The sequence below is a fragment of the Adiantum capillus-veneris genome, chromosome 8, assembly GCF_014529385.1.
Source record: "Adiantum capillus-veneris isolate H3 chromosome 8, ASM1452938v2, whole genome shotgun sequence".
NCBI classification, from domain to species: domain Eukaryota; kingdom Viridiplantae; phylum Streptophyta; class Polypodiopsida; order Polypodiales; family Pteridaceae; genus Adiantum; species Adiantum capillus-veneris.
In genome coordinates, this window is record NC_140938.1 from 27,541,728 (window position 1) to 27,566,511 (window position 24,784).

Consider the following 24,784-nt stretch of genomic DNA (forward strand, 5'->3'; position numbering starts at 1 on the left):
AGGGAAGGAGCATCAACGACGATGACAATTTGCAGCCGACATCGGCAACAAAGCACTTTGAATATTTGCAAAAGGACTTCACCTTTGGACAAAGCCCCATTTGTATTGACCTACCACCTACTTGGCTACAATTGTCTAGGGGAGGTGCACACTTTGACCCTACACCTAGTTGACAATTCTTTAGGGAGGATGTTGTGACTTTGGTCTTACACCTAATTGATAATTCTTTGAGGAAGACAACTTTGTACTATTTGGGTGCTACTACATCACACACGGGGATGCTTATTGGGGTGTGTGATGCATCCACACCACCACAATTGAGAACACCCTCTACTTTGGAAGACTACACATTTTACATCACCGATTAGGTCATAAAATTCTCTCCCTCTAACCTATATAAGAAGCCAAGTTACACACTTTGCATCCACTCACTCACTACCATCATTAGCTACTTTGTATCCATCTTTGCATATTAGTTTGATATCGTGATTTTCCAATTGTATTAGTGTCAACTTCTCTCTCTGATCTCTCTTGTAATTAACTTTCTAAACACATCATGAATGGCTTGTTTACGTTTTTGCCATAAGCGCCAATCCTTTCACCTGGCAACTTGACTGTTTACATTGTTGTGCTTACTAAATTTCATCTGGTAAAAGTAAGCTTGAATCCTCAAAAAGAGGATTATTGAAGGACCAAGTTGTCATTGAAGGTTTCTTTTGCCATACTTGTTTCATCATTTTTGAATCTGCAACTGTGTTGGTGGGTTGTCCTTCCTTGACTATGAAGACTCCATTATCCATTTGGATCTCCAGTTAGGGCGATTGAAAGGAGTCTTTGAGGTTATTGTAGGCCTTTGTTGACTATTGGCATCTAACTTTTGACTCGGAGCATTGGATGACTTAGGAATCCAAATCCTTCCATTACCTTCATAACTTCCTTGATGACTTTGTTTGGCGTAAGGTCTTGTTGAGCTCTTCAGATCTTCATGCATGTTGTCTGTAAGTACATGTGGTCTTTGATTAACTGATAGCCAAATCTTCATATAGCTTGTGTAGAACCTTTGTCCAAGAAGAAGATTCTTTGAAGTCCATGTCTGATTTGTATCTTCTTGTTGGTTGTGGTAAACTTTAGCAACATTCGATGTTGTCCCGTTGTTTAACCACTTCTTAGGTATCCTGGGATATTATTTGAGGTTTATACCTAGTGGGCCTTGTTTAATGGGAGGGTCTTGATTTCACTTTAGATTCCCTGACCTTTGGTTTTGGTATCCATACTTTTCTATCACCTCTATAGTACTCATGTTCTTTTAAACTATATTGTGATGATATCCATCACATGTGTTTGTGTTTCTGTGTTGATCTTCTATCTTCAATCCACATTGGGTCACTGACTTTTTCTAGAATGCTTGGAACAAACACTTGCTTGACTTTCTTTTACTTTCTTGAGTACTTGGGCTGATATACCTTTGCTTTTCTAGGTTGCTCCCTAGAGGTTTTGTTTGGGTCAGCAAACTGACTTGGTGTTTCTAAAGCCTGACTTGCTTGAAGCTGATCCATGCGGGTTCTTTGACATAGAGGCATATGATGTCACATCTTTTGTACTAGTCGGTGGAAGGTCCAATTTAGCTTTACCTTTGTCTACAAGATCTGTCTTTGATTTTTGTGACATTTGCAACTCTGATTCCAACATTAATGGTACATGTAGTTGTTGCCTGTTACCACTTAGAAAAGAGAGTAATAGCATTGTGTCTTCTCTGTAGGCCTTGTGTTGGTCTCACCACTGATGTCCAAGGATGACATCTGCAAGCATTTTCTTTGAAGGCTTTACCTGATCTTCATGCTTTTGGATGCTAAGTGTAGCAACCATTTCTTTGTGACTTGTAGCCTTACCCATGATTTCTCTATTATCTTGCTTGCATGGAGTAATCTCTAGGATGCTTTGGATGTTGTCCGCAACCACATTGCACTTTGATTCTTTATCCAATAGAGCATTGCATGTGACGCTTGCTCTATTTGCACTATTGAGGACTATAGCTATTCTCATTGGTGGTTCTTTTGAAGATCCTTGTCCTTTTCTTGCCATAGTCTTGTCTAGCTCTAGCTTGGGCTCTATGGAAGGTGACTTGAGACTTTGTGTTCCACTACGACTGCCACCTGTTCTGTTGGCAATGTCTGACAAATCTTTGGACTTCCAATTGCTTCCTGGTTGTTTGCAACCTCAATCTTCTTAGCTTCTGTCTTTGATGACATTCTCAACTCAATAGCCTCCATGGTTGTTGTTTACTCTGTTTGATCTGCACTTGCTATTGCTTGATCTGCTTTAAGCTCTTTTGAAGTTTTCTTGGTTGGAGATGAAACATCTTCAATAAGCTTTGCTTTGGCATCGGTCTCCATTTTAATTGTGCTTGAGAACTTCGTCCTGTCTTTCGCGAGTGACCAGTTCTAGTCTTCCTCCTTTGTTGTCTTTGAAGACTACATCTTGTTTGCACTCTATGTTTCTAGAAACTCTTGGGCTAGTGGCATTCCCGATATAATGTCATCTGGTATAGCTTTTACTTTCATCACATGAAATTAAGCTATGAGGGACTTTGAACTTATTTGAATGGTGGTGGAAATGATTCCCTAGAGTTTTGCTCGTTTGTTTCCAAATATGCTAATGAATTCAAGAGCATCTTCCACTGTGGTTGGCCACATTTTTTCCAAGTGCAAAAAGACATGAGGTTCTTATGTAGCTAAAAATTTAGCTTTACTTTGCTTGAGAGCTTTTCTTCATGTTCATCGATAATGTTATACTTGATATTCTTAGGATCTTTTTCTGTACTGACTACTTTTGCTATGGTGGTGTCTCCCTTTAGTTGATATTGGTTCGTTTTGTTGTGCTACTGCACCTTTTGCTTGCAACTATTGAGCATTGCCTACCTACCTTTGAGTAACCTTTGATCTTAAAAGATCCACTGTACTTTCTACCATTCTTCTCTAAAGACATTATCGCGGATACTGTTTTGATAAGATTGGCTTCACTTGCTTCATGGATTTTTGAAGTGTTGCAACTCTTTAGGATTCAAACCTGACTTTGTAACTCTCATCAACTTGGTGAGGGCGGAGGCCCATACTCAATGGGCCTACTGCCTTAACATTGACTATGGTGCCTAGGTAAGGGTGCACGAGTGCGCGCGCGCGCACACACATACACACACACTTTTTGTCACTGTACTTGGCTACGATTGTTTTATCTAGCTATAAACACACACACACACACACACACACTTATACCTATACAGTAGTTTGATTATATATATAGAACAAAAAAAACATATTTTTTCTTTCATACATAGATCAAACATTCTCAAGTTGAAAACCGAATTAGTCGTCGATGTGGTTTTCTTTAGAAAAATGGGGGGTAACCCTCCTCCTTCTAAACATCCCATGGGAACCCACCCCTTAGGAGATTTTTTTGCAAAGGTAGTGGCTTTCATTACCTTAAACCTCACGCCCACTGGCTCTCTCTGTCCCCCTTAACTACACTACAACTCGTAGAAGTGTATGCTAACCCCTACACTTGCTCTTCCTCTCAACTCCCCGTATGTAAGCAGGAATAGCCATAGAGGCCGCTTAGGAGGCAATAACTACTAAGTACTTGATCATGGGGCATCTTCACCTTGAACATGCCAGGAGGTGCTATATAAGGTGAGGGAGATCTGGCCCCTCACTTAGTGTGTGGGTATTTTCTCTCTGCGTGTGTATTTTAAGGAGAGATGTGAAGGCTTTTTGATACTAAGCAGCTATGGAGGTTGTTGAGCTACCATCTCAGGTTGGTACTCACCTTGATAATATTACCTTGATGACATACATTAATGGTTTCTCCTTCATGAAAGTTGGGTTATTTTCTGCTATATCTCGCAGTCACCAACTAGCTGTACATGATTTTTTTGATATTTTTCTGCGACTGTATAAACATGTTGGAATTAATTGATTAAAGATGGATGGTGAAAAAAATTGTGGCTTGCAGTACATACTTTTTGATGATGATAGCTGGAATTAATCATGCTGATTACTGTTGGGTTTTTTTGGGTTATTTTAGGGTAATTAGTTTCTTATGACAAAAGGATTTTTTGATAGCTTGTACAACTCCTGCAATTCATTTTTTGGATGAGGATGTTTTGGTAACCCATGCACAACCAATGTAGTCGTGCTTGATGTGGCAATATTTGGACAGAGAAAAATGGGGGGATCTTATACTTGATACTGTCGTTTGTCTGGCCTAGAGTCGCGGCTGTTTTACTCTGTATCAGATGCATGGAAATATCTACATACTACTACGTAGTGTAAAGGGGTTTTGTCTTCCCTTATGCCATGTTTGGGATTGTTACACTTGCAAAGGATCTCGCTTGTTAGCTTATATATCATAACGCTGACAGCGCCGGTAACATCTATGGGTTTTTTCTAGACAAGCTACCAATAGTTTCCTTTTACTATTGTTCCTAGCTTGGGCTCATTTAATGTTTTTCTCATTAACTTACAAACTCTGGTAGTTTGATACTCGTAAGCCCAAATGGGTATGAGAATGTTGATTTGGATTGCCAACATAAGCGAGTTTTCTTCAAAAAAATGGGAGGTATCTGTAGTTGGTATTGTGGACACTTTATGGCTTCATGGTACTTAGTAAAGCTAGTGAAATCGGTGCCTGACAAAATTGGTAAAGTTATTCTAGTATTGGTACATATCTCAAGCTGTTAATCAGGCTACTTTATGATTTATGATACTTAGGAATTTGAATCTGACAATATGGCAAAACAATATTTGAAAAACTAACCTATGGGTTAATTAGGACACTTGGACTCTCAAAAGGGGTAATGGCCTTTTGATCAAAATGATATATATGTTAAATATACATCATTTTGTTATATGTTAAATATCTACTTAAAGGTATTATAAAACATTGGGCTATATAGAAACCATACATACAGTTATTGCAAATAAATGAGATAATAAACTTTTTTTCACAGTAAAAGCTAAAGAACTGAAAGACATGAACATTTTGGACAGTGGTTTTTAAGTCAAAAAAAGTTGTCAGTTGGACATGGATAATAACTGATATAGTCCATTGACACCTATAATACACATCCAAGGCTAATGAATATGTTGTCTTGTTTGGATGAATGCAAGTGAGGACTCTATCCTTTCTTGGATTTTTTTCTCGCTTAAAGCTATTGTCTATCAGAGACAGTACACTTGCTCTTACCACTTGGGAAGTAATTCTTTATTGAATCACTATCATTGTATACTAAAACGAGGCTTCATTCTCATATGCCATGTATAAAGATAATTCTAAGACTGAGAAGTTTTTGTACTAATTTTTGCATTTTCTATGAAGCCAGCTGTCTTTTGAATGTAAAAGTACATTTATGTCTTACTATATAAGTTAAAACAACTACACACACACACACACACACACACACACACACACACACACACACACACACACACACACACTTATGCTTACTAAATTTACCATGATCCTTGGGCTCTACTATCCCCTCTCCCCCAAACCAAATCTAGGACTACAAAGCGGTTTTCTCTCTGATGAACTTACATACACTATCTATAATTTGAACTTGCATAATCCTTTTGAACTTAGCTATAAAACCTCCTTCTAAACTCCCCATTGTGGAATACTTTGATGTTTATACCTGATATTGCATGAACATCTAATAACCTAGCCCTTGTGGGACTATCCCCCTTATAATATTTACCACATTTATTATTCTTGTATTGCATGCCGTGTATTATGAGCCCTTCTCATGTTTCTATGTACGAATACCCTCTCTCTCTCTCTCTCTATGAGCATCGAAACGAATGACAGCTCATATATTCTTTGTTGGAATTAGGGTTGCAGAGAAACACACAGCTCGGAGAAGACGAAGGAAGATTAAGACACACAATAGAGAGTGTATTGCTTAGTGTGCAATGGAAAATTAGATAGCCCTAAAGTGATGGGCGTATATACAATGCACGGGGGAAAAAACCTCCTAAAGAGGGAAAAAATGCCCCGGCGGTCCTAATGTGTTCACACACATCACTACCACATGTATATGGTAACAAATTCCCCCCCTGGAGTGATGCGGTGAACGAAAGCACCTAAGCCAAGCTGATCTCTCCTGCTGAGAGCCTCTCCCTGACATAGTGGTAATGCACCTCAATGTGCTTTGTGCGACCATGAAAAATTGGGTTCCTTGCAACTGCCAATGCACTTTGACTGTCAATGTAGATAGTGTTGGCAGTGTCCTGTCCAACACCCAAAGCAGCCCATAAGGCGTCTGAGCCATACACACTCAACCGTAGCTGTGAAGACTGCCCTGTACTCAGCCTCACAACTAGAAGTGGCCATAGTAGGTTGCTTCTTGCTCAATCATGATATACATGAACTGCCAAGCATGAAACAAAAACCACTTGTGACACTCGTGTCAAAACAACCAGCCCAATCTGAGTCCGAAAAAGCATGTAAGTTTGGTGGCAATGATCCCCCCTTGGGATAAAACAAGCCAAGATATAAAGTACCACTAAGGTAGAGAAAAATCCTCTTGACAGCCTCCCAATGCTTAGACCCTGGGCTATGCATAAATCTGGTAACCTGTGAGACTGCAAACTGAATATCCGGCCTCGTGTTGCATACATAAATGAGGCATCCAACAACAATTTGGTAAAGAGTGACATCAACAGGATCACCAGCGTCATGAAGACTCAATTTTAAACATGTTTCCATGGGAGTGGCAATAGGTTTGCAATCCTCAAGTCCAAACTTACATAGAAATTTCTCTATGTAACTTTTCTGACACAAGGCAATACCACCATCACACTGCTTAAACTGTATACCCAAGTAATGATGCAAACAACCCCAAATCTTTCATCTTGAAAGTAGCATTCAAATTAGCCTTAAATTAAGTAATTAGCCTCTCATTTGGTCCAGTGATCAGCGAATCATCTACATAAAGAACCACAATGAGAAGTACATCATCCTCACGCTTTACATACAATGTGCTTTTTGTTGGACTGTTACGAAAGCCTTGTTTGACCAAATGAGTGTCAGCTTTCTCATACCAAGCACGAGGAGATTGCTTCAATCCATACAAAGCCTTCTTACATCTCCACACTTTGTCCTCTTGTCCTTTCTTGACAAAACCGCGAGGCTGTGTTACATAAACTTTCTCAAATATGTCACCAATCAAGAAAGCGGTAACAATGTCTGATTGATGTACATCCGAACCAAAATGAGCTGCCAATGCACATAGAAAATGCACAATAGTCATACGACAAGTGGGAGAAAAAGTATGTTCATAATCTATGCCTTTTTGCTACGCATTACCCTTTGCAACAGGTCGAGCCTTATGGCAATCGATCTCACCATCCAGCTTGCGTTTCAACTTGTAAGCCCACTTCATACCAATGAACTTTTTACCAGGAGGCAAATCGCATAAGTCATGTGGCATTTTCTATAAGTGCATCATATTCTGATTGCATAGCAGCCATCCAATTTTCTGAATTCTGTGCTTGATCAAAAGACAGAGGTTCCTCAACATCATGTAAGCTAGAAACAACCAAAGCATAACAATCTGATGCGGAAGATGCATGGCGAGAGCCTGAACGAGTATGACTAGACAAAGGTGCATCCAATTTACTATCACGCAATGTATGCACCAACCATTTTGGCATACCTCTAGCCAGCTCATTTTTAGCCCTTTCCTCATCAAGTACATCATGGTACATCTGCATCAGTAATAGGCTGATCTATAACATTTTCATAAACCCCAATAGGCTGTACATTTGACTCATTGGAATTTACATTTGTATTTCCACCACTAAAAGAGAGGCAACAAAGTGTTATAATTGTCTTGAGAGCTTACATTGCTATCTCTAGTACATGATAGCAAGGGCTGAACAGAATCTTCCACAAACACTACATCCCGTGAAACCAGAATACGCTTTGTTTGCTGATGATACAACTTATAACCTTTGCTTTCAGCACTATGACCAACAAAAATACATTTGACAGCCTTATCATCCAATTTTTTGCGCTGTGTTTGTGGCACCAAAGCATATGCCAAACAACCAAAAACACGCATGTGCTCAATAGAAGGCTTTCTATCATGCCATGCTTCATATGGAGTAATAGATTGCAAAGCTTTCGTAGGACACATGTTTAGTACATAAGTGGCACACATGATGGACTCAAGCCAAAAAGAATGCGGCAAAGCTTGACTTTTGAACATACATTGTGCCATTTTCGTATGTGACCTGTTTTTCCTCTCAGCAACACCATTTTGCTTAGGTGTATAAGGCATTGTACATTGGTGTTTTATCCCACGACTAGCCAGAAATGCATTAAATTCATGAGAGATATACTCCCCTCCTCGATCGAAACGGAGGGTGCCCATAGTACATTTCGAGACATTTTCAGCCATAGCCAGAAATTGTTTGAAGCACATAAAAACTTCGGACATCGCTTTAAGCAGAAATACCCATGCATCAATGAAAGTCACGAAGTAAAGGTAATTGCCCAAGGAAGGAGTTTGCATGGGCCCACAAACATCACTATACACAAGCTGCAACCTGCATGTGGCCCTAACTGAACCATCCTTTGGAAACTTTGAATGCTGCATCTTACCGAAAATACAACCTTCACAAACATGTTTGACAGGTGCTTCAAGAGGCGGCAAAGAAGCAACCATATCAGATTTCTGCAACAAATGTAGTAAACTGGCAAAATTCAGATGACCAAAGCATGCATGCCAAAGTTTTGCATTTGAAATAGCCCTTGAATCTGCAACTGCATTTGCAAAATTTTGTCCACACTTGTCATACAAAGTGAGCTTATACAGCCCACGGCACAAAAGCCCATATGCAACAATTTCATCACCAAAACTGAGATCCCAGGTACATAAAGTGCATCAACAAGTGTGAAAGAACTGCCATTTGCAGCAATAAGCACAATCTTTCCAACCCCTAAACTGGATAAGAGGCATCGTTGGCACAAGTGACTAAATTTCCATGAGGGACAGGCGAGAGAGAGGTGAACAATTCACGATGTGAGGTAATGTGCTTTGTAGCACCACTGTCGAAATACCACACATGTGAATCTGTAGCAACTGACAAGCATGCATCATGGACAACAGGATTGTAAGTGCACTCTGCGCTAAAAGCTCATCCTACATCAACATCAACATCACAGTCTCCTTTCACAGAAGACTCAACATGGCTGCATTTGTGTTGGAACCAGCATTTGACAGTGGAACCACCCTCTTCCTTCTTAGCCTCTTTGGCCTTCAACTTAGGACACTGCTTGATCAAGTGATCATTAGCTTTACAATAATGGCAACACATCTTCTTTTTGCCCTTATCACCATAATTGCCAGAAGAAGTGCTACCATAGCAGAAGCATTGGGAACATAAGTTTTGCCACTCACAGCAAAACCATAAGAAGTGACTGCATTGCTGTTACCACCCTTTCTTTGAGAAGCAATAAAAGCCTGTTTAACTGCACGCTATCTAGTCCTGTTTTTTCTGGAAAGTGACTCTTGCAACAACAATATGCATAATGCATCAAACTTGACAACTTCACGATTTCCTTGGGTCATAAGTCTCCAAGTACTAGCAAAAGTTTGGTAAGAATCTGGTAAGGCATCAAGAACAGTCTACACAAGAGAACTGTCTGAAATGACTTCACCTGCAGAAATAAGTTTCTCTTGATATCCTTGATACTAGCAAGGAAAGTGTCCATATCATCTTTCTCATGCCTAATCTTCGACTCCAGCTCTTTACGCAACAAAGCAATTTTAGCCTCATTGCGACTTGCATAAAGACCAACCAAAATATCCCAAGCCTGTTTTGCAGATTTTGCTGAACAAATGTGAGGAACAATGGTGCACTTCACAGACAACGCAATCAATGCATGAGCCTGCGCATCCTTTACATCCCAACAAGATTGTTCTGCTGTAGGCAAAAAAACAATTAATAGTAGCAATCCTTGTAGTTAGACCTGCCACATCCTCAACATCACCTGCATCCTCAGAACCAGGACGTACATCAATGCCCTGCACAATATTCTAGACACCCTTTGACACAAGAACATGTTGCATCATGTAAGCCCACATAGGGTAATTGTCCCCATCCAATCTGTCCTCAGCAGCAAACATCTTGAACACATCTGTGTTGTTGTCAGCCCATGGTAAATGCTGCACCTGATGTGAAAACTGCCCGAAAAGTGCTATATAGCACAAACCATAGAAAGTCGACTGTAAGGCACCTGATATGCAGAAAATGGCACTGACAAAAAATCTACACAAAATGACAAAATAGTATGTGCAGTACTGCCTATAGGTGGAAACGGAGGTCGAAATGAGCCCGAATCAGAAATCTGAGCAGACTAAGCTCTATAAGCTTGCTTGAAATTTTTGTCGACCTACGAACACTTTCCAAAGCTCACTGAAATCGGAGAAAGTGAGCAGGTGTGTGCTGGAGCAGCTGGTGACTAAGCCCGGGAGGACGCAACTTGCTCTGATACCAATTGTTGGAATTAGGGTTGCAGAGAAGTGCACACAGCTTGGAGAAGATGAAGGAAGCTCAAGGCACACAATAGAGAGTGTATTGCTTAGTGTGCAATGGAAAATTAGATAGCCCTAGCGTGATGGGCGTTTATACAATGCACGAGGGGAAAAACCTCCTAAAGAGGGGAAAAATGCCCCCGCAGTCCTAGTATGTTCACACACATCACTACCACATGTTTATGGTAACATTCTGGACCTCCGATTTTGCTACTCCTACCAATGTCCTTGTACCCTATACTGGTGCATATTAAGGTTGTCTGACCTCTCTCATGGATTCCAGGGTCACACACACACACACACACACACCTACTCCACCTTGGTGGCCACTCAACATGAGTATTTCTTGTGCATAATCTTGCCTAATTGTAAAACAATGAAATATGGGCCTTGCTAAATCTTTCCCTCTATATGTACCTTGACTTTATTGATAGGGGCTTGAACGGGCTCCCATCACCATCATCCTTCTCAGATGTGCTACCTGATGTGCCAACTGGCTTTCACTCCAGGTGTTTATCTCTAATTTGGTGGTCTACTCTACCATGCTTAGATGGACACATACTCCCCATCATTTTTGAGGGTAGGCCTTGGAAATCCTTTAAGTAATCATGCATTTGATTATTTACATTAATACCTTTCTAGGATTTACTGCTTGTTGAATATTGGATGGCTACTGGAATTTTTAAGAATTTGAATGTCTTTTGGATAGCTCTATGCCTATTGGCTATTGGATGATAGCGGATACCTATTGCATTTAAATGGAGTACTCCTTTTGGTTGGCCGGTTGCCTAGTGACTCCTTGTTTTGAGATCAATTGTTCACTGGTTGTTCTGGTTTAGTCTTGAGTGTTAGTATTTAAATTTCTCACTTGCTGTTTTGGGTTAATCTTGAGAGATAGTATTTGAATTGTTGAGTTCTTATGAAGAACTTACAATATTTCACTAATGAACTACATTGATTAAAAGGTGCAACATAATTCCACTACTCATTAGTTGGATTGGTTGCAAACTAGTTGTTCCTTTGCTTATATGATCCCTTGGAAATTACATTTTTGGGTACTTTTGTTTTTTGATAAAAAAACATACGTTTGGTCTCACACGCTAGAAAGTGGTCTCCTTTTTTTGGAGTTTGTAACTTTTCTACCTTACTCTAACTTTGATTGACTAATGCTAGTTATAGTTCCCGAGAAAGTGGAATTGCTCTGCTTCTAAAGATCTAGAATTTTTATTAATTTTCCTCTTTTAGTGGATCCAATATGCTTTTACTAGGTGTTTAATGCTCTTAAAAACTTATGGTTGATGATTCTTTGATCTCACTAAGCTCTTAAACTTGTTTATTTTGCTGGTTTCTTGCTCTAGCTTTGCTTGGTCTTGGACATAGAAGTGGTCTGCCTTGCTTGGGCCCTCATAACACGTGCTTAACAAGGCTTGTTAACCCCTATATATTGATATGAAACCCCAATTATCTAATGACTGGTTGGTTGGGCATTGGTTTGGTGATACTTGTCTGCTGCTGATTAGTTGGATTACTGGTGTTTGGTGGCTAAAATTTGGTTGGCTACTAATCTGTGGGCTGAAAATTGCTTTTATTATGATGCTTTACTTAAGAAAGTTTGTTTTACTGGACTTGAAATTTATCTTATCTGGCTATTGTATCCGATATCAGCCAAGTGAATTTGTCTAGCTGGGAACCTAAAAATGCTTGGGATGCACTGCAATACTTTTCAGAAGTAGAAAGTAAGAGAATTGGAAACATAATATGGATGTGGCTACATGGATTGCTGATGGAATTTATGGATGGAGTTTCCTCTCAATTGATTAAAAGTTACAAAAAAGGTTCCTAGCTTCTTCGGAGAACATCAATTTTATTTTCAATATTTTCAAACTTTGCAATAAGCTTCAAAGGAAAGGATGGTTTTTCTAAACGTAAGAATGTGATCACTCCTTTACTTTAAATACTTTGTACATTTAGGAGTTTCGCTTGTCTCATAAATTTTAAGTATGACATGGATAACAACTGATAGGTTCTTTGGCACCTGTACGTAGCCAAAAGTCTATTAGAATCTATTGTCTTGTCTATAAAGAGTAGAAAACCGGCTAATTATTTCCACTTATCGATGGTCGAAATTCGGTATGACAAGCCTATAATTAAATATAGTGGCTAACTCTTGTGGATTGTGGAAACGCAATAGCGAGCATTGAAGAATTAATAATTATGAATTCGGATCAAAACTCCTTGATGGCAAAGTAAAGCTTAATTAAAGAATTAATCGGCAATATTATTGAATAATTTTGCTAATTGAGAGTCGCAACCCGGTGACAGATCTGTGAAGATACATCGATGTAGTGAGAAAAAGAAGCATATTTTGATGGAGCTCGAGAAGGCGGATTTTGGCTTAGGAAGGGAAAGACGAGAGAATCTCAATTTAAGGAGGAGAAAAGAAGTTTTACGAGTCAGGGCACCCTCCTATTGTACTGGTTAGCTGCAATTGGGATGCCTCCTATTGTACTGGTTAGCTGCAATTGGGATGCCTGGTGTAATGGTTAGTTATGTGTTGTCTATTTTATTTTTCTAATTGAGTTGATGATGATTTTGTAAAGTGGAATGCGGAAAGTTGACGAAGAGGAACTGGCAATAACCCTCTCGATTGTTTTATACTCGCATAGTATTTTAGATTTTCATTTCAATAAGCCACTATGGCTCTGTAAATAATTGTACTGGGAACTCCCCCTTATGGGACATGCAAGAACTAATGAGATTCACTCATTTACAAAAGTGAAGTGGTTGTAGAAGAGGGGCCTCAAATTTTGGCACCTTAAACTCACAAATAATATATTAAATACCAACTCCACAAGAGAGGTGTCGTGGAGTTTGGGGCTAAATTTAAGCCTTTCTCTTACATATTCTCTTCTCTACACTTGTATGCTATGATTAATTTGTTGTGTACTCTCTAATCAAATCTCTATCTCTTACAATTCTCTTACACGCTCTTACAGTCTTGTCTATGTTAATTCCATGCTTTGTGTGTGTGTGTGTGTGTGTGTGTGTGTGTGTGTGTGTGTGTGTGTGTGATAGTCTAGGTGTGTGTGTGCTTGTGGAAATTGGGGGAAGAGGTCAACAGGTTGATGGTGATGTTGTGAGCATGTATTGAATTGTTTTAAGCAACCGATCTCCCCTTTTTCTCCCAAGAAGAAGAGAGAGAGAGAGAGAGAGAGAGAGAGAGAGAGAGAGACACTTTTTCTCTACTAACGATGTTCGTGTGCTACATATCTCATTCTAAAAGCGCCCTCGTGCGTCATAGTGTAACATCAGATTCAGTTTTCATAGAGAGAGAGAGAGAGAGAGAGAGAGAGAGAGAGAGAGAGAGAGAGAGAGAGATTAGTCTTTCAGGGCAATGGCAAGAACAAAGGCGACTGCTAGGAAGGCTGGCAAAGGTTCAAGCTTAGCTGCTAAAGCAGAGGTCAAGTCGGCTTGCAAAAGAAGAAGAGACTTGGCAAGCCTTTGAAGATTTTGAGGCTCTAAGGATGAAGAGGATACAAAGAAACCTAAAGTTGTTCAAGGAAATCAGCAAGGCACATAAATACATTGAGCTTATTGTACCAAAGGTTCCCTTTCAGAGGGTGGTCAGGTCAATATGTGAAGAGGCATGTTTTGGTACAATGAGGTGGAAGCATGTTGCATTGTTGGTACTTCAAGAGAAAGCAAAAGATTTTTTGCTTAATACCTTAATGATAAAACTATTGTTGCATCACATGCACACACGATAACCATTATGGACAAGGATCTAGTCACGACCTTGAAGAGACTAAGATGGAGATATGATAAACTACTTGTACCAAACAAATTATAGACAAGAAAATGATGGACATTTTGCTTATACCTCCATCAAGGCCATAGTCAGAGTTGAAGATTTTGGAGGTCAAACATGATGTTAATATCAAGGCCGGAGCTGAGCAAGAAAATCGAGGTGCAAAGGAGAGGAAGAAATTAAAAGAGAAAGGAAAATTAACAGATGCTTTTGAAGAAGAAATTAAAAGTTACGACACAAAAGCGCATGAAATCGATATGAGGAACAATGGAATTTTATCATCAATGAAAGATGGAATGATATCAGATATACCACCACCAGATGGTTCAAGGAGACTTGCAATTGATTCTGTTGATATTAATATGTTGCAAGATCCAGATGCTCAAATAACAGATTCAATTGTCTATATATGCCTAAAGTAAGACGTATTCACTAGCTTCAGCATACTTGGCTTCAGGCTTTAGATTAGAGAATAACTTCCACTAATTTTTTTTCAGTTTGATCAAGAACGAGCTTCCTGAACAAAGTCACACAAAAATATATATCATGGACCCTCAACTGTCTATCCTTCTCAAAATGAAAACACCCCTCAGGGCACATTAGAGAAGTGGTTTTCCCACTGTTCAATGCTGCAAGTCACAACAATAATACTTCCATACGAGAGCAACCACCACTAGAGTCTGGTTTGCATTGAGCTTAACAAGCCAGCTTTCTTGACTCTCAACTCAATTCAAGGAACCCATCCAGAGTTAAGACTTTGAGTATTCAAATTTTGAATTTTGATTGATGTGGGATAAGGTCTCCATGCAGTGATTGTTTTGATTTAATACCAAATTTGTCTGCTTGCAACTGCATATGGCAAGTTGTGTGGAAGTTACAAATTGTACAAGGCAACCATAAAAGAAGTCACAATTCCAAAACAAGCAGATGCCAACTTATGTGCATGGAGTTGCCTTTTGCATGTTGAGTACATACTGCAGAGCTTCTTTGCACTAGAGCCATTCGTGTCAAAGGTAGGCATTTTGCAAAGCATTACTATAACATGGTGATTGTTGCAATAAAGTGATATTCATATAAACTTTCCAAACATGCCAAGAATGTCATGCAAATATCTCAATGCATACCCTTCAGCAACCTGTGCACATTCATCTAAGGATTAGAATCTCAACTCCCATGTGTCGATAGTCCTCCAAGAAAGAAATTCAAATCTTTCCCATAAGATATGGGAGGAGGGTTCACAAAATAATAAATTGGTCACAAAAAATATCTCAACTGCAAGCTTGTATGTATATTGCAAGCTTCCTCCATGTAGCCATACCATTCCACGTCATCCTCCAAGATACCCTTTGTAATGCATGTTGCCTTAAATGTTAGGAACAATATTTATTTCGTCAATGTTCTCCCTTTCAGCAGTTTATACTATCGTCTGGAATCTTATAGTTGCCCTATTTTACAATTGTAGAGCATACCTCAATGTCAATATTTGCTTTGAATAGTTTCAACAAAGTAGGACTATATCGCACCATCCATTGATTATTAATAGTAGGACCCCTGACCTTGGCAGTGAAGCCATTGTTTCGTCGCACATAAATGGGATACCATTATTATCCATGTTTGTTTGCTCACAAAATAAACGTGTATATCTTTCAATACACTATCCACCATCAACCATGCAAGGAGATGAAGTATTGAAAACAAAGGGACCGTGAATGCTACAACTAAGAATGATGTTAGGCAACAATGGGAATTGGCTTTTATATGGTAGTTGTGCACAAACCATCTTTTCATATGTTGATTGAGGCTTCAATCGAGGATCTAGAATCAACAATGTATGACAATTTGTCAAGCCTCTCTTTTGGAACTCCACATTCAATATCGCTAATATACCTCTAAAAATTCTTATATGTAGGTTATTCAAGTTTCTGGATTTTCTTAAGAAAAAGCAACGAAGGTGTGTTCACCTTGCGAGGCAAATGCTTGTGCGAATTACCTCGATGCCCCAATGCATCTAGGCCCTCTCCTTCCTCAAAATTTTATGCATTAATCATAGTGCGTTGTAACGCTCTTCATTGATTGTTTCAAATCATGAGTGCTACTTATAGTCATCCTCCTCAAATCTTTTTTTAGTATTCAATGTGCTACCTTACATTTACATAGTACCAACACGTTCAAATTTTACTCTGTGGTTGAAAAAACTATGCCCTAGCTTAGCCCTGAGCCCCTTGGAAATTGAAATTGGCTACTTTAACGGATTGCTAATACAAACACAATGTATATTTTTGCTTCTTTCAAGTCAAATAAAAATTTAATCAATTTATCTCTACTATTTGTCATATCTAGGTTTGCCGAGGTTTTGGAGACAAAAAAATTGAAGTAATGCCTTTAATATGCATTTGGAGTGTGTTGTTTCTATAAAGTAGCAATGTTTTGTTTGTATATTCTAGTCATAGAAACAAAACTAGGCTTACTGTAATCTTGCCTACAAATTTTGAGATTCGCTGATAAAACCTAAATTTGAAGGCATGGTAATACTCAAGAAAACCCAAGTGAAGGCGAAGAACCATGTATTGGTGAGTGCTTGAGAAAACGTTAGTATAGCCCCACCTATCTCAAGATTTTGAATTTAAAGGCACAAACCTACAAAGTCTAGAGAAATATAGTGCAAAAACCTTTGAATCTAGGCAATTCACCTCTAAAGCTTTTCATTTGCAAGTTTTCAAAGTTAGCAGTATAGAGGAATCAAGATTGTGCATCAACCAATGCTCGAAATCGCCCAGGTTTAGCATAAATGTAACTACAATTTTTTATACCTCTATTTTTAGGTGAGAAAATCTACAAAGCCAAAATAAATTTAGCATAAAGTCCGTCAAACCGCTTAAAATTTTCATATCTAGGAGCATGGTTGACAAAGTAATCGATTAGTGTGATCCCGTATGTAGGATTTCCAAGTTTGCGGGCGGTAAAGAGGATTGTGCATCCTAAAAAAAAACCAAGTCTCGTGTAATTCCAACTACAAATTTTTAGGATTACCTATAAATTCTAAATTTAAAGGCCAGAAAATCTACAAAGCCTAGAGGAATTTAGTGTAAAACCTTCAAATTACCTCTAAATTTTCTCATATTTAGGGACATGATTACAAATAAAGCAATTTAGTATAATCCCAACTAAAAATTTTGAAGTTCACCTCTAAATCCTAAATTTCAAGTCTAGTAAACCTATGCAAAGGTTAGAGAAATTTAGTTATAAAGCCGTCAAAATCACCTCTAAAATTTCTCATATCTAAGAACGTGGCTAATGTGGGGACGTGGTTTACAATGAAGGCAAACAAAGATGTGCTCGCCTCAAGAGACGGATACTTGTGCAAATCGCCCTGATGCCCCAATGCATTATGCAAGTCATCCCTTTCTAGCTATGGCAAACTTCCACGAACCATCTATTTTCGTTTTGAACCTTTTTATCTACTAGATATGTGAGCAAGATCTTCGCATGAGATTTCCATCTCTCTTTGTCTCTCTACTGGCGAGAGCACTGTACTACTCTCTCTCTCTCTCTCTCTCTCTCTCTCTCTCTCTCTCTCTCCGCACTAGCAACACAAGTGCTCTCGCCCTCTCTCTCTTGAGTATTCCTTGCAATGTTCGAGTAATACCACCTACAAAAAAATTTATATATTTGAAGGTGAAAACCTACAACATTCAAAGAAAATTAGTGTAAAAACCTTTCAATATTGTCAAGTCACCTCTCACAATTCTGTATGTTTTTCAAGTTTTTGAAGAAGACTTATCCCAATAACAAACACGTGCTCACCTTGCGAGGCAAAAACTTGTGCAAATTGCCACATGTCCAAATTTAAAAGCAAATCGATGGTAGCATCATTCACCCTTGTTCCAAACATGCAATGTTTACTTTGAATTGGTTTCAAATTCAAAATTTGAATAAGATTGTACGCATCTCTCATGCTCAAGTGTGTGCTTTTGATCCTCCCCACTCTCGAATTCCAAGGGTTATTATTGCAATAGAGCAGTGCAGTGTGATGCAAGCAAAGACAGTATAGCGCACTAGAAGTGGGTAGATGGTGCTTTTGATTGAAGGCTATTGTGTCCCTCACATCAAAGAAAAAGCTCGCATGGTGGCACAAAATCTCATATACCACGTTGACGTCACAATGAGGAAAGGAAGTCGATTGCACATAAGGCAACCAATAAGGAGACTTTCCAAGATATCCCTTTAACTTGCACGTGGAAGGGATGCATAACGATCTTAAGGCGCACTCCACAATTGAGATGATGAAAGGGTTGTTCCACCAACAATTAGCCTTTTATGCCTTACAGAGCACCAGTTGGATGCCTTCCTCTGGGACCACTCAATGAAGTTCAGCCAAACATAATGCCCAAGGGCCAAGACGATCTAATTGACACAATATGAACGAATGAAGCGTTAAAAAAAGGTTTATGCTAATAAACTAAACAAGTCATTTCTTTGAAAGGCGAGAATTACATGATGCACAAGAAGATTTAGAAAATTTCTCATGTAGGAAAAAGGAGCCTTTTTCATTATTTTTCATACAATGCATAACATCATGAGCTTCTGCTCGGGAGGCACCGCATACCTAGCTAGGTACGATTCGGGGCAGGGGGCCGGCGGTCCCCTACCCCCAATCGTACCTAGCTAGGTATGTTGTGCCTCCCTGACAGAAGCTCATGATGTTGAGGTAAGTCATAATGTGGGAATTATTGTGAGAATCTGTCCAAAACTTCTTGTGTATATGGTAACGGAACGTTCTCCATCGGCTACTTCCCTTTGATTCCAATAAGCACGAACTCAGGAAAGAGGACAGGCTTCCCCTTGGCCTTCCTTTGGACTGCACGACACAAGGTTCTGAAATTACTTTACGATCTGATTGGCCGGTCTAAAAGGCGAGTCAGAACTGTTTTTTATTATTCATAGCCCGCCAACAAAAGACTTTATGCAAAACGACACTCTCCCGGCCTGCATCCATGGAGGTGGAGCTGTTGAAGCTGTAGAAGCAGTTGTTCTTGCAAAGGAGCAACAATCGTTGTTTGCAGCCAAAAAGTTGGGAGTCAAACCATCCTCCCCTGGACAACTACTGGAGAGCATTATACATGAGACCCAGACAGGTTTTTGTCAAGGAGCGTAGTATCCTTGACAACATCTTCACTTTTTGGGAGGCGTCTACCCTCGCAAGTCTCCGAGGAGAGGATCTGGTGATACTCCTCGATTTTGAGAAGGCCTATGACAGAGTTGACTTGGACTTCCTGGAGGGGCACTCTACGCATGATGGGCTTCTCATATGCTTGAATCAGTGGTGTGTCAGCTCTCTACAAGCGTGCGCACAGTCAAGTGCTCTTGGCAAGGGGAACAGGGGAACGCTTCTTGCTCACGCCTTTGGCCAAACAGGGTTGCCCTCTAGCCCCCTTCCTCTTTCTGCTCTATGCTAAGGCGATGAGCAGATTTTTGACTTCTCAACAAGTTCGCTTGTGTAGTCTTGAGCTCCCTGTTAAGAGAGATGAGCTTCTTGGCGTTGAGTTTGCCTACTCAACCTTGAACTTGGAGGGCCACGAGGCCAATTTGCACAGGTGTGAGCAGGCTCTTGAGGAGTTCTATTGTGATCAGGAGCACTGATCAACTGGAGGAAGAAAGTAGATTTTTGGGTTGGCAGTGCTCCTACGCCTCATTGGTCACCAGATGAAGGTTTTTAGATGGATTCCCCCAAGGACTACAGTTCGTTACTTGGGTTGTCAGGTTGGCCTGGACTTGTCCCCTGTGCAGCAGATTGCTCCCCTCCTCCTGTTCATTAGGAGGAAGTTGCTGCATTGGAGTTCGGCACGGCTCTCTTTGGCAGGCAGAATTGTAGAGACCAACCACGTGCTGTTGGCTATCACATCTTGCTAAATCTTCTTGAACTCTTGTATCAGCCAGCTAGAGAGGCTGATCGGGAACATTCTTTGGTTAGGGCATGACACCCAGTTAACTCGGGGATCATCCACTCGGCACAGCAGAGCAGAGCCCTTCTTGGGAAGTTTGTTGTCAGAGGATGGGAGGAGCCCTGGAAGGAGCTGTCGCTTTAGCGGCTTCGGGCTTGAGTCCCTCATGCAGGAGGCCTTGGAGCCCTTCCATGGGATGGATCTTTACAGAGATGTGCAGAGTTGGTCTGAGCAAGAGACTTGGAGGATCAATTTGCCGTGAGCCTCCTTCGATCTTGGGAGCAATTGCGGAGTGGCTTGGAGAAGCACCAAACCACTTGCACGGAGAAGCGTTTGAGACAGCCCTCCCTCCCCCCGTTTGGAACCCCATGGTTCACACTCAGAGAGGCCACTTGGTTGGTAGTAGGCCCCATGTTTCTTGGGGTCCCATGGCAGAGGACCCACCCCGCACTGTCGGTGATTGGCTTCAGTTTTTAGGTTTGCCAGAGGAGGCATAGAGCATCTAGCTACGAGGCATGAGAGAGCATTGGCCAAGAGGCTTTACCAGCTAAGTGGCTCACCCCTCTAGAGACAATAACTCCCAGATGGTTGGGGGTCTTCACGCGATTGGAGGTCCTTATTGCAGTTTTTGCTTGCTTGGAGTACGTACTCCCATGTTCTTTGACATCCAGGGCGAGGGTCGCCTACACAGAGTCAGTAGAGGCTCCACAAGTTGCAATGCGCTGCTTTTAGAGGATACAAGTAGTGGGCATATGTGGAAGGACATGTGTCACAGATCTTGAGACAGGCCACTGGCGACTTTGGGCTTGGTAGAGTTGCACTCTCGCACGAGTGCAGTGGACCCTGGAGAGTGGTTTTGGAGAGACCCCTTCTCTTCAGTCGATCACCCGGGGATCCCCGTCCTTCATTACACTGTTCGGTTGGGGCAACACGTACTGGCAGCACAAAGAGAGGCTCGTTCTGCTGCAGCGCTTCATTGGCAAGAGGGTCTCACAGATGAGTTATTATCAGGCTTTTGAGAGCGGTTGTGGGACTCCAGACAGCCAAGGCGAGTCACTTTGTTCCAGTGGCTAGTTGCACACAAAGCTATTAGATTTACATTCTGCTGCAACACTTCATTGGCAAGAAGGTCTCACAGATGAGTTATTATCAGGCTTTTGAGAGCAGTTGTGGGACTCCAGACAGCCAAGGCGAGTGACTTTGTTCCAGTGGCTAGTTGCACCCAAAGCTATTAGATTTACACCACTCTGCTGCTTCACATATGTCTACGGCATACTTGTACAGCTAGTATGTCTTCGGGTTGGCCACCCATGCATAGGTTGCACTTTTGTCCGATCGCCCAGGTTTGGGGCGCCCGCCGACCTAGGGTGGACTCCCCTTGGGCACTCATATATATGGGGCCAAGGGGGTACACATATCATAGATCATCATCTGGCATTTGTACAAGTTTCATGCTTTGGTAGTCAAGGGACCAACATTTTGTGTTGTGTCTACTGTCCCTCTCCCTCTCATCTCTCACGCTTCCGCAAACGCGCACTCACATGGTATCAGAGCATGAGACCCATACAATGTGTCAGATGCTATGTGTGTATGAGAGGGGGTGTTCGACTTACACCACTCTGTTGCTTCACAGGTCTAGGACATACTTGTACGGCTAGTATGTCTCCGGCTGCCCAGGTTTGGGACGGCCGCCCACCTAGTATGGACTCCCCTTGGGCACTCAAGATGGCGCAGACAAATTGGTATGACCTTTCCTCTTCTCAAAGATTATTCGCAAACGCAAACTGTTCAATCTGGCTTCCGTCTATTGCCACTCCTTTTACAACAAGGAGTTGTTTTTACACTCAATTCGGGACCTTCACGCAGTATCTTCACCCTCTATCAGCGGAGTACAACACTTTGCTACTGCTTGTGACGGCACTTTACCATGGAGATCCCTCGAAGGATGGGACACCCAGACTCTTGAAAATATCGCAACAGTCATCTTCATCATTTGCCTCACAGCTTCGCCTTCACGTGGTTTGTTCAGCATCCGGTGCTAAGAGGGAGTGTTAGATTTACACCACTCTGCTGCTTCACATAGATCTACAGCATACTTGTACTGCTAATATGTCTCCGAGCTGGCCACCCATGCATAGGTTGCACTTTTGTCCGACCGCCCAGGTGGGGTGTGCCCGTCCACGTAGTATGGACTCCCCTTGGGCACTTGTATATATGGGGCCACGGGGGTACACATATTACATATCATCATCTAGCATTTGTATAGGTTTCATGCTCTGGTAGTCAGGGGGGCTGATCGACCCCTCTTCCCCTACACCAGCTTTTGTGTTGTGTCTACTATCTCTCTCTCTCCCTCTCCTCTCTCACGCTTCCCCACACATGCACTCTCACAAGAGCTACAGCAGTAGGGAACTGGCTAGTACATAGTGGCTTTTCAGCAGCTTGTGACCATCCTTTGGAGAGTCAACGTCACTCTCTGTGAAACTGCCCCATGGCACAGCAAGTTTGGCTTCGGATTCTTCGATTGATGCCAGCTCTTTCCACAGCGCGGCAGTACACTTGGGTGTTGTTGTCTTGGGTGTTGTTGTATGGTCCACCCTCACATGCCTGCAATCCAGTTTGAGCTATCCTCCTCCAGCTGGACGATAATGATCAGGGGGGTCGACCTACACTTCAGTCTGCCACAGAGCTTACCCCCCAGAGTGGTGCAGTGAGAGAGAGGTGTGCTGGGAGCTTGTATGTGGCATGAGACGTTGGTTCATCTGGCGGGCCCGTTGCTTCCACTTCTTCGAGGCTCGCCCTATCCCACCGACAGAGACTGTTCGTGACTTTTGGTTGGAGTTGATTCATACTCTCAAGGGTTAGTTCGAGAGACTTCAAGGCAGCTCCGACCGCATGATGCGAGAGCGCAAAGAGGCTTTCCTGCAACTCTGGCGCCTAGGGTCTTTCTTCACCATGGTCCAAGGTGCGCCCAAATGGCACTACCAGCCACCAGTGCAGCTCTTTCCTCCTCCCATTTTGTGATTTAGCCTCATTGTACATATTTTGTTCACTTATTGGGAGAGTCTCCCCATGCTTTTGATGTAGCCCTCTGTAGTAGAGGTGGTTTGTAGCCCTATGGCCAATTTTTATACTAATGCAAGGATCTTTTTCTCGGGAAAAAAATAATTCGTTTTCATGGTGTCTCGAGTAAGAAAACCCTCTCACTTACAAATCCAATAATTCGTTTAGGATTATTTTTTCCTTCAAATAAAGCTAATTTAGCAACATCCTTCTCACTTATAAACAGATATCCTCAAATGTAACGGTCCAACTCGATTGCCTAGGGAAAACCGAGAAAACCTCAAATCTTGCTGAATGGTGAGTTGGGTTGGTCCTTTTTCCAAGAAAAACTTAAAGACTCAATTAAGCATAAATTCAATAATTCAATACTTACCTTGCTATTTCGAACATAGATGGGATACTTAACTCCATTAGCAAAAATTATTGTCTTTCCTCTTATTCTGCGAGGATATCCTTCACTCGACTATATCAAAGACCCAAGAAATTCACCAGTCTTAAGAGTCGCGTGGGCAACTTGAATGTCTTTTAAATAGATTGGAAGGTTCCTTATCAAGAATTTGTTAACTCCATCTTTCTAACCGTAAGAGGAATAATCTTCCTAGAAATCAATCTAGGTATCTATGATTGCGTGTAACATTGAGTTGTTAGTCTTGAGAATGTTAAACCTCTTGTGTCCTCCCGCATAGGACATGCCCAAATCTTAGAGCATTCATCTCACGTGAGCATTTGCAAAATAGAATCTGCAATCTTGACAAATTTGGCTAAGAGTCATCAAGTGTTTTCACCTTGCAAGCATCAATGACAACTTGCGAAATCGTAGGTAGATAAAAATCCAGCCATAGCATCCTCTGAACATATGTTCACACACAGGTTACACGAGAGCGAAACCGCCTTGGATCTCAGGGATGTTCTCCCATATGTGGTTGAGGTAGTTTCTTGTGGTATTATAACAGTTGGCCGACCATACACACACAAGCATTATAGTTCATGTTGAATTCAAGAATATGTGATATTACTCAACCTGCTTATGGAGAAGAGAATATTGCAAGAATAACTTGCTACTTTAGTGGTTAAACCACATAGCATACTTGATGATCAACGACCGTCTGAAAACCCCTTCTCAGTAGAGAAACTAAGACATATCGAGAGGTACCAGAAACTCCCTTTTACTTCTTATAAATGAAGTTGGCTCATGTCATTCTGTTTAGCAACGGAACGGCCATGTGAGATCTCGGCTTCCGTAATTTGACCATCCTTGTATTGAGTGCCCTAAAATCCACACAAAACTTGAATGAGTTTGGTTTCTTACGAACAAATAGTAGTAAGCCAAAAGACCGTACCTTGGGAGGGCGAAGCTTCCTAGAGAAGAAATCA

The 24,784-nt window shown here is 41.1% G+C and overlaps 1 protein-coding gene across 2 annotated transcripts in view; it reads right to left on the reverse strand.

The window, feature by feature from the left end:
• Window positions 1-18,270: 18,270 nt before the first annotated feature.
• LOC147451847 (KIN17-like protein) overlaps window positions 18,271-24,784 on the reverse strand; it is a 55,089-nt gene continuing 48,575 nt past the window's right edge. Inside the window, exon 2 of one of the 2 annotated variants that reach the window (XM_086517719.1) lies at window positions 18,271-18,809. In XM_086517719.1, the coding sequence (XP_086373845.1) occupies window positions 18,766-18,809 (44 nt within the window). In that variant the 3' untranslated portion in view covers window positions 18,271-18,765. Of the gene's footprint in view, window positions 18,810-19,154; window positions 19,264-24,784 lie in introns of those variants that run through there. The other variant, XM_086517718.1, reaches the window with a different exon arrangement.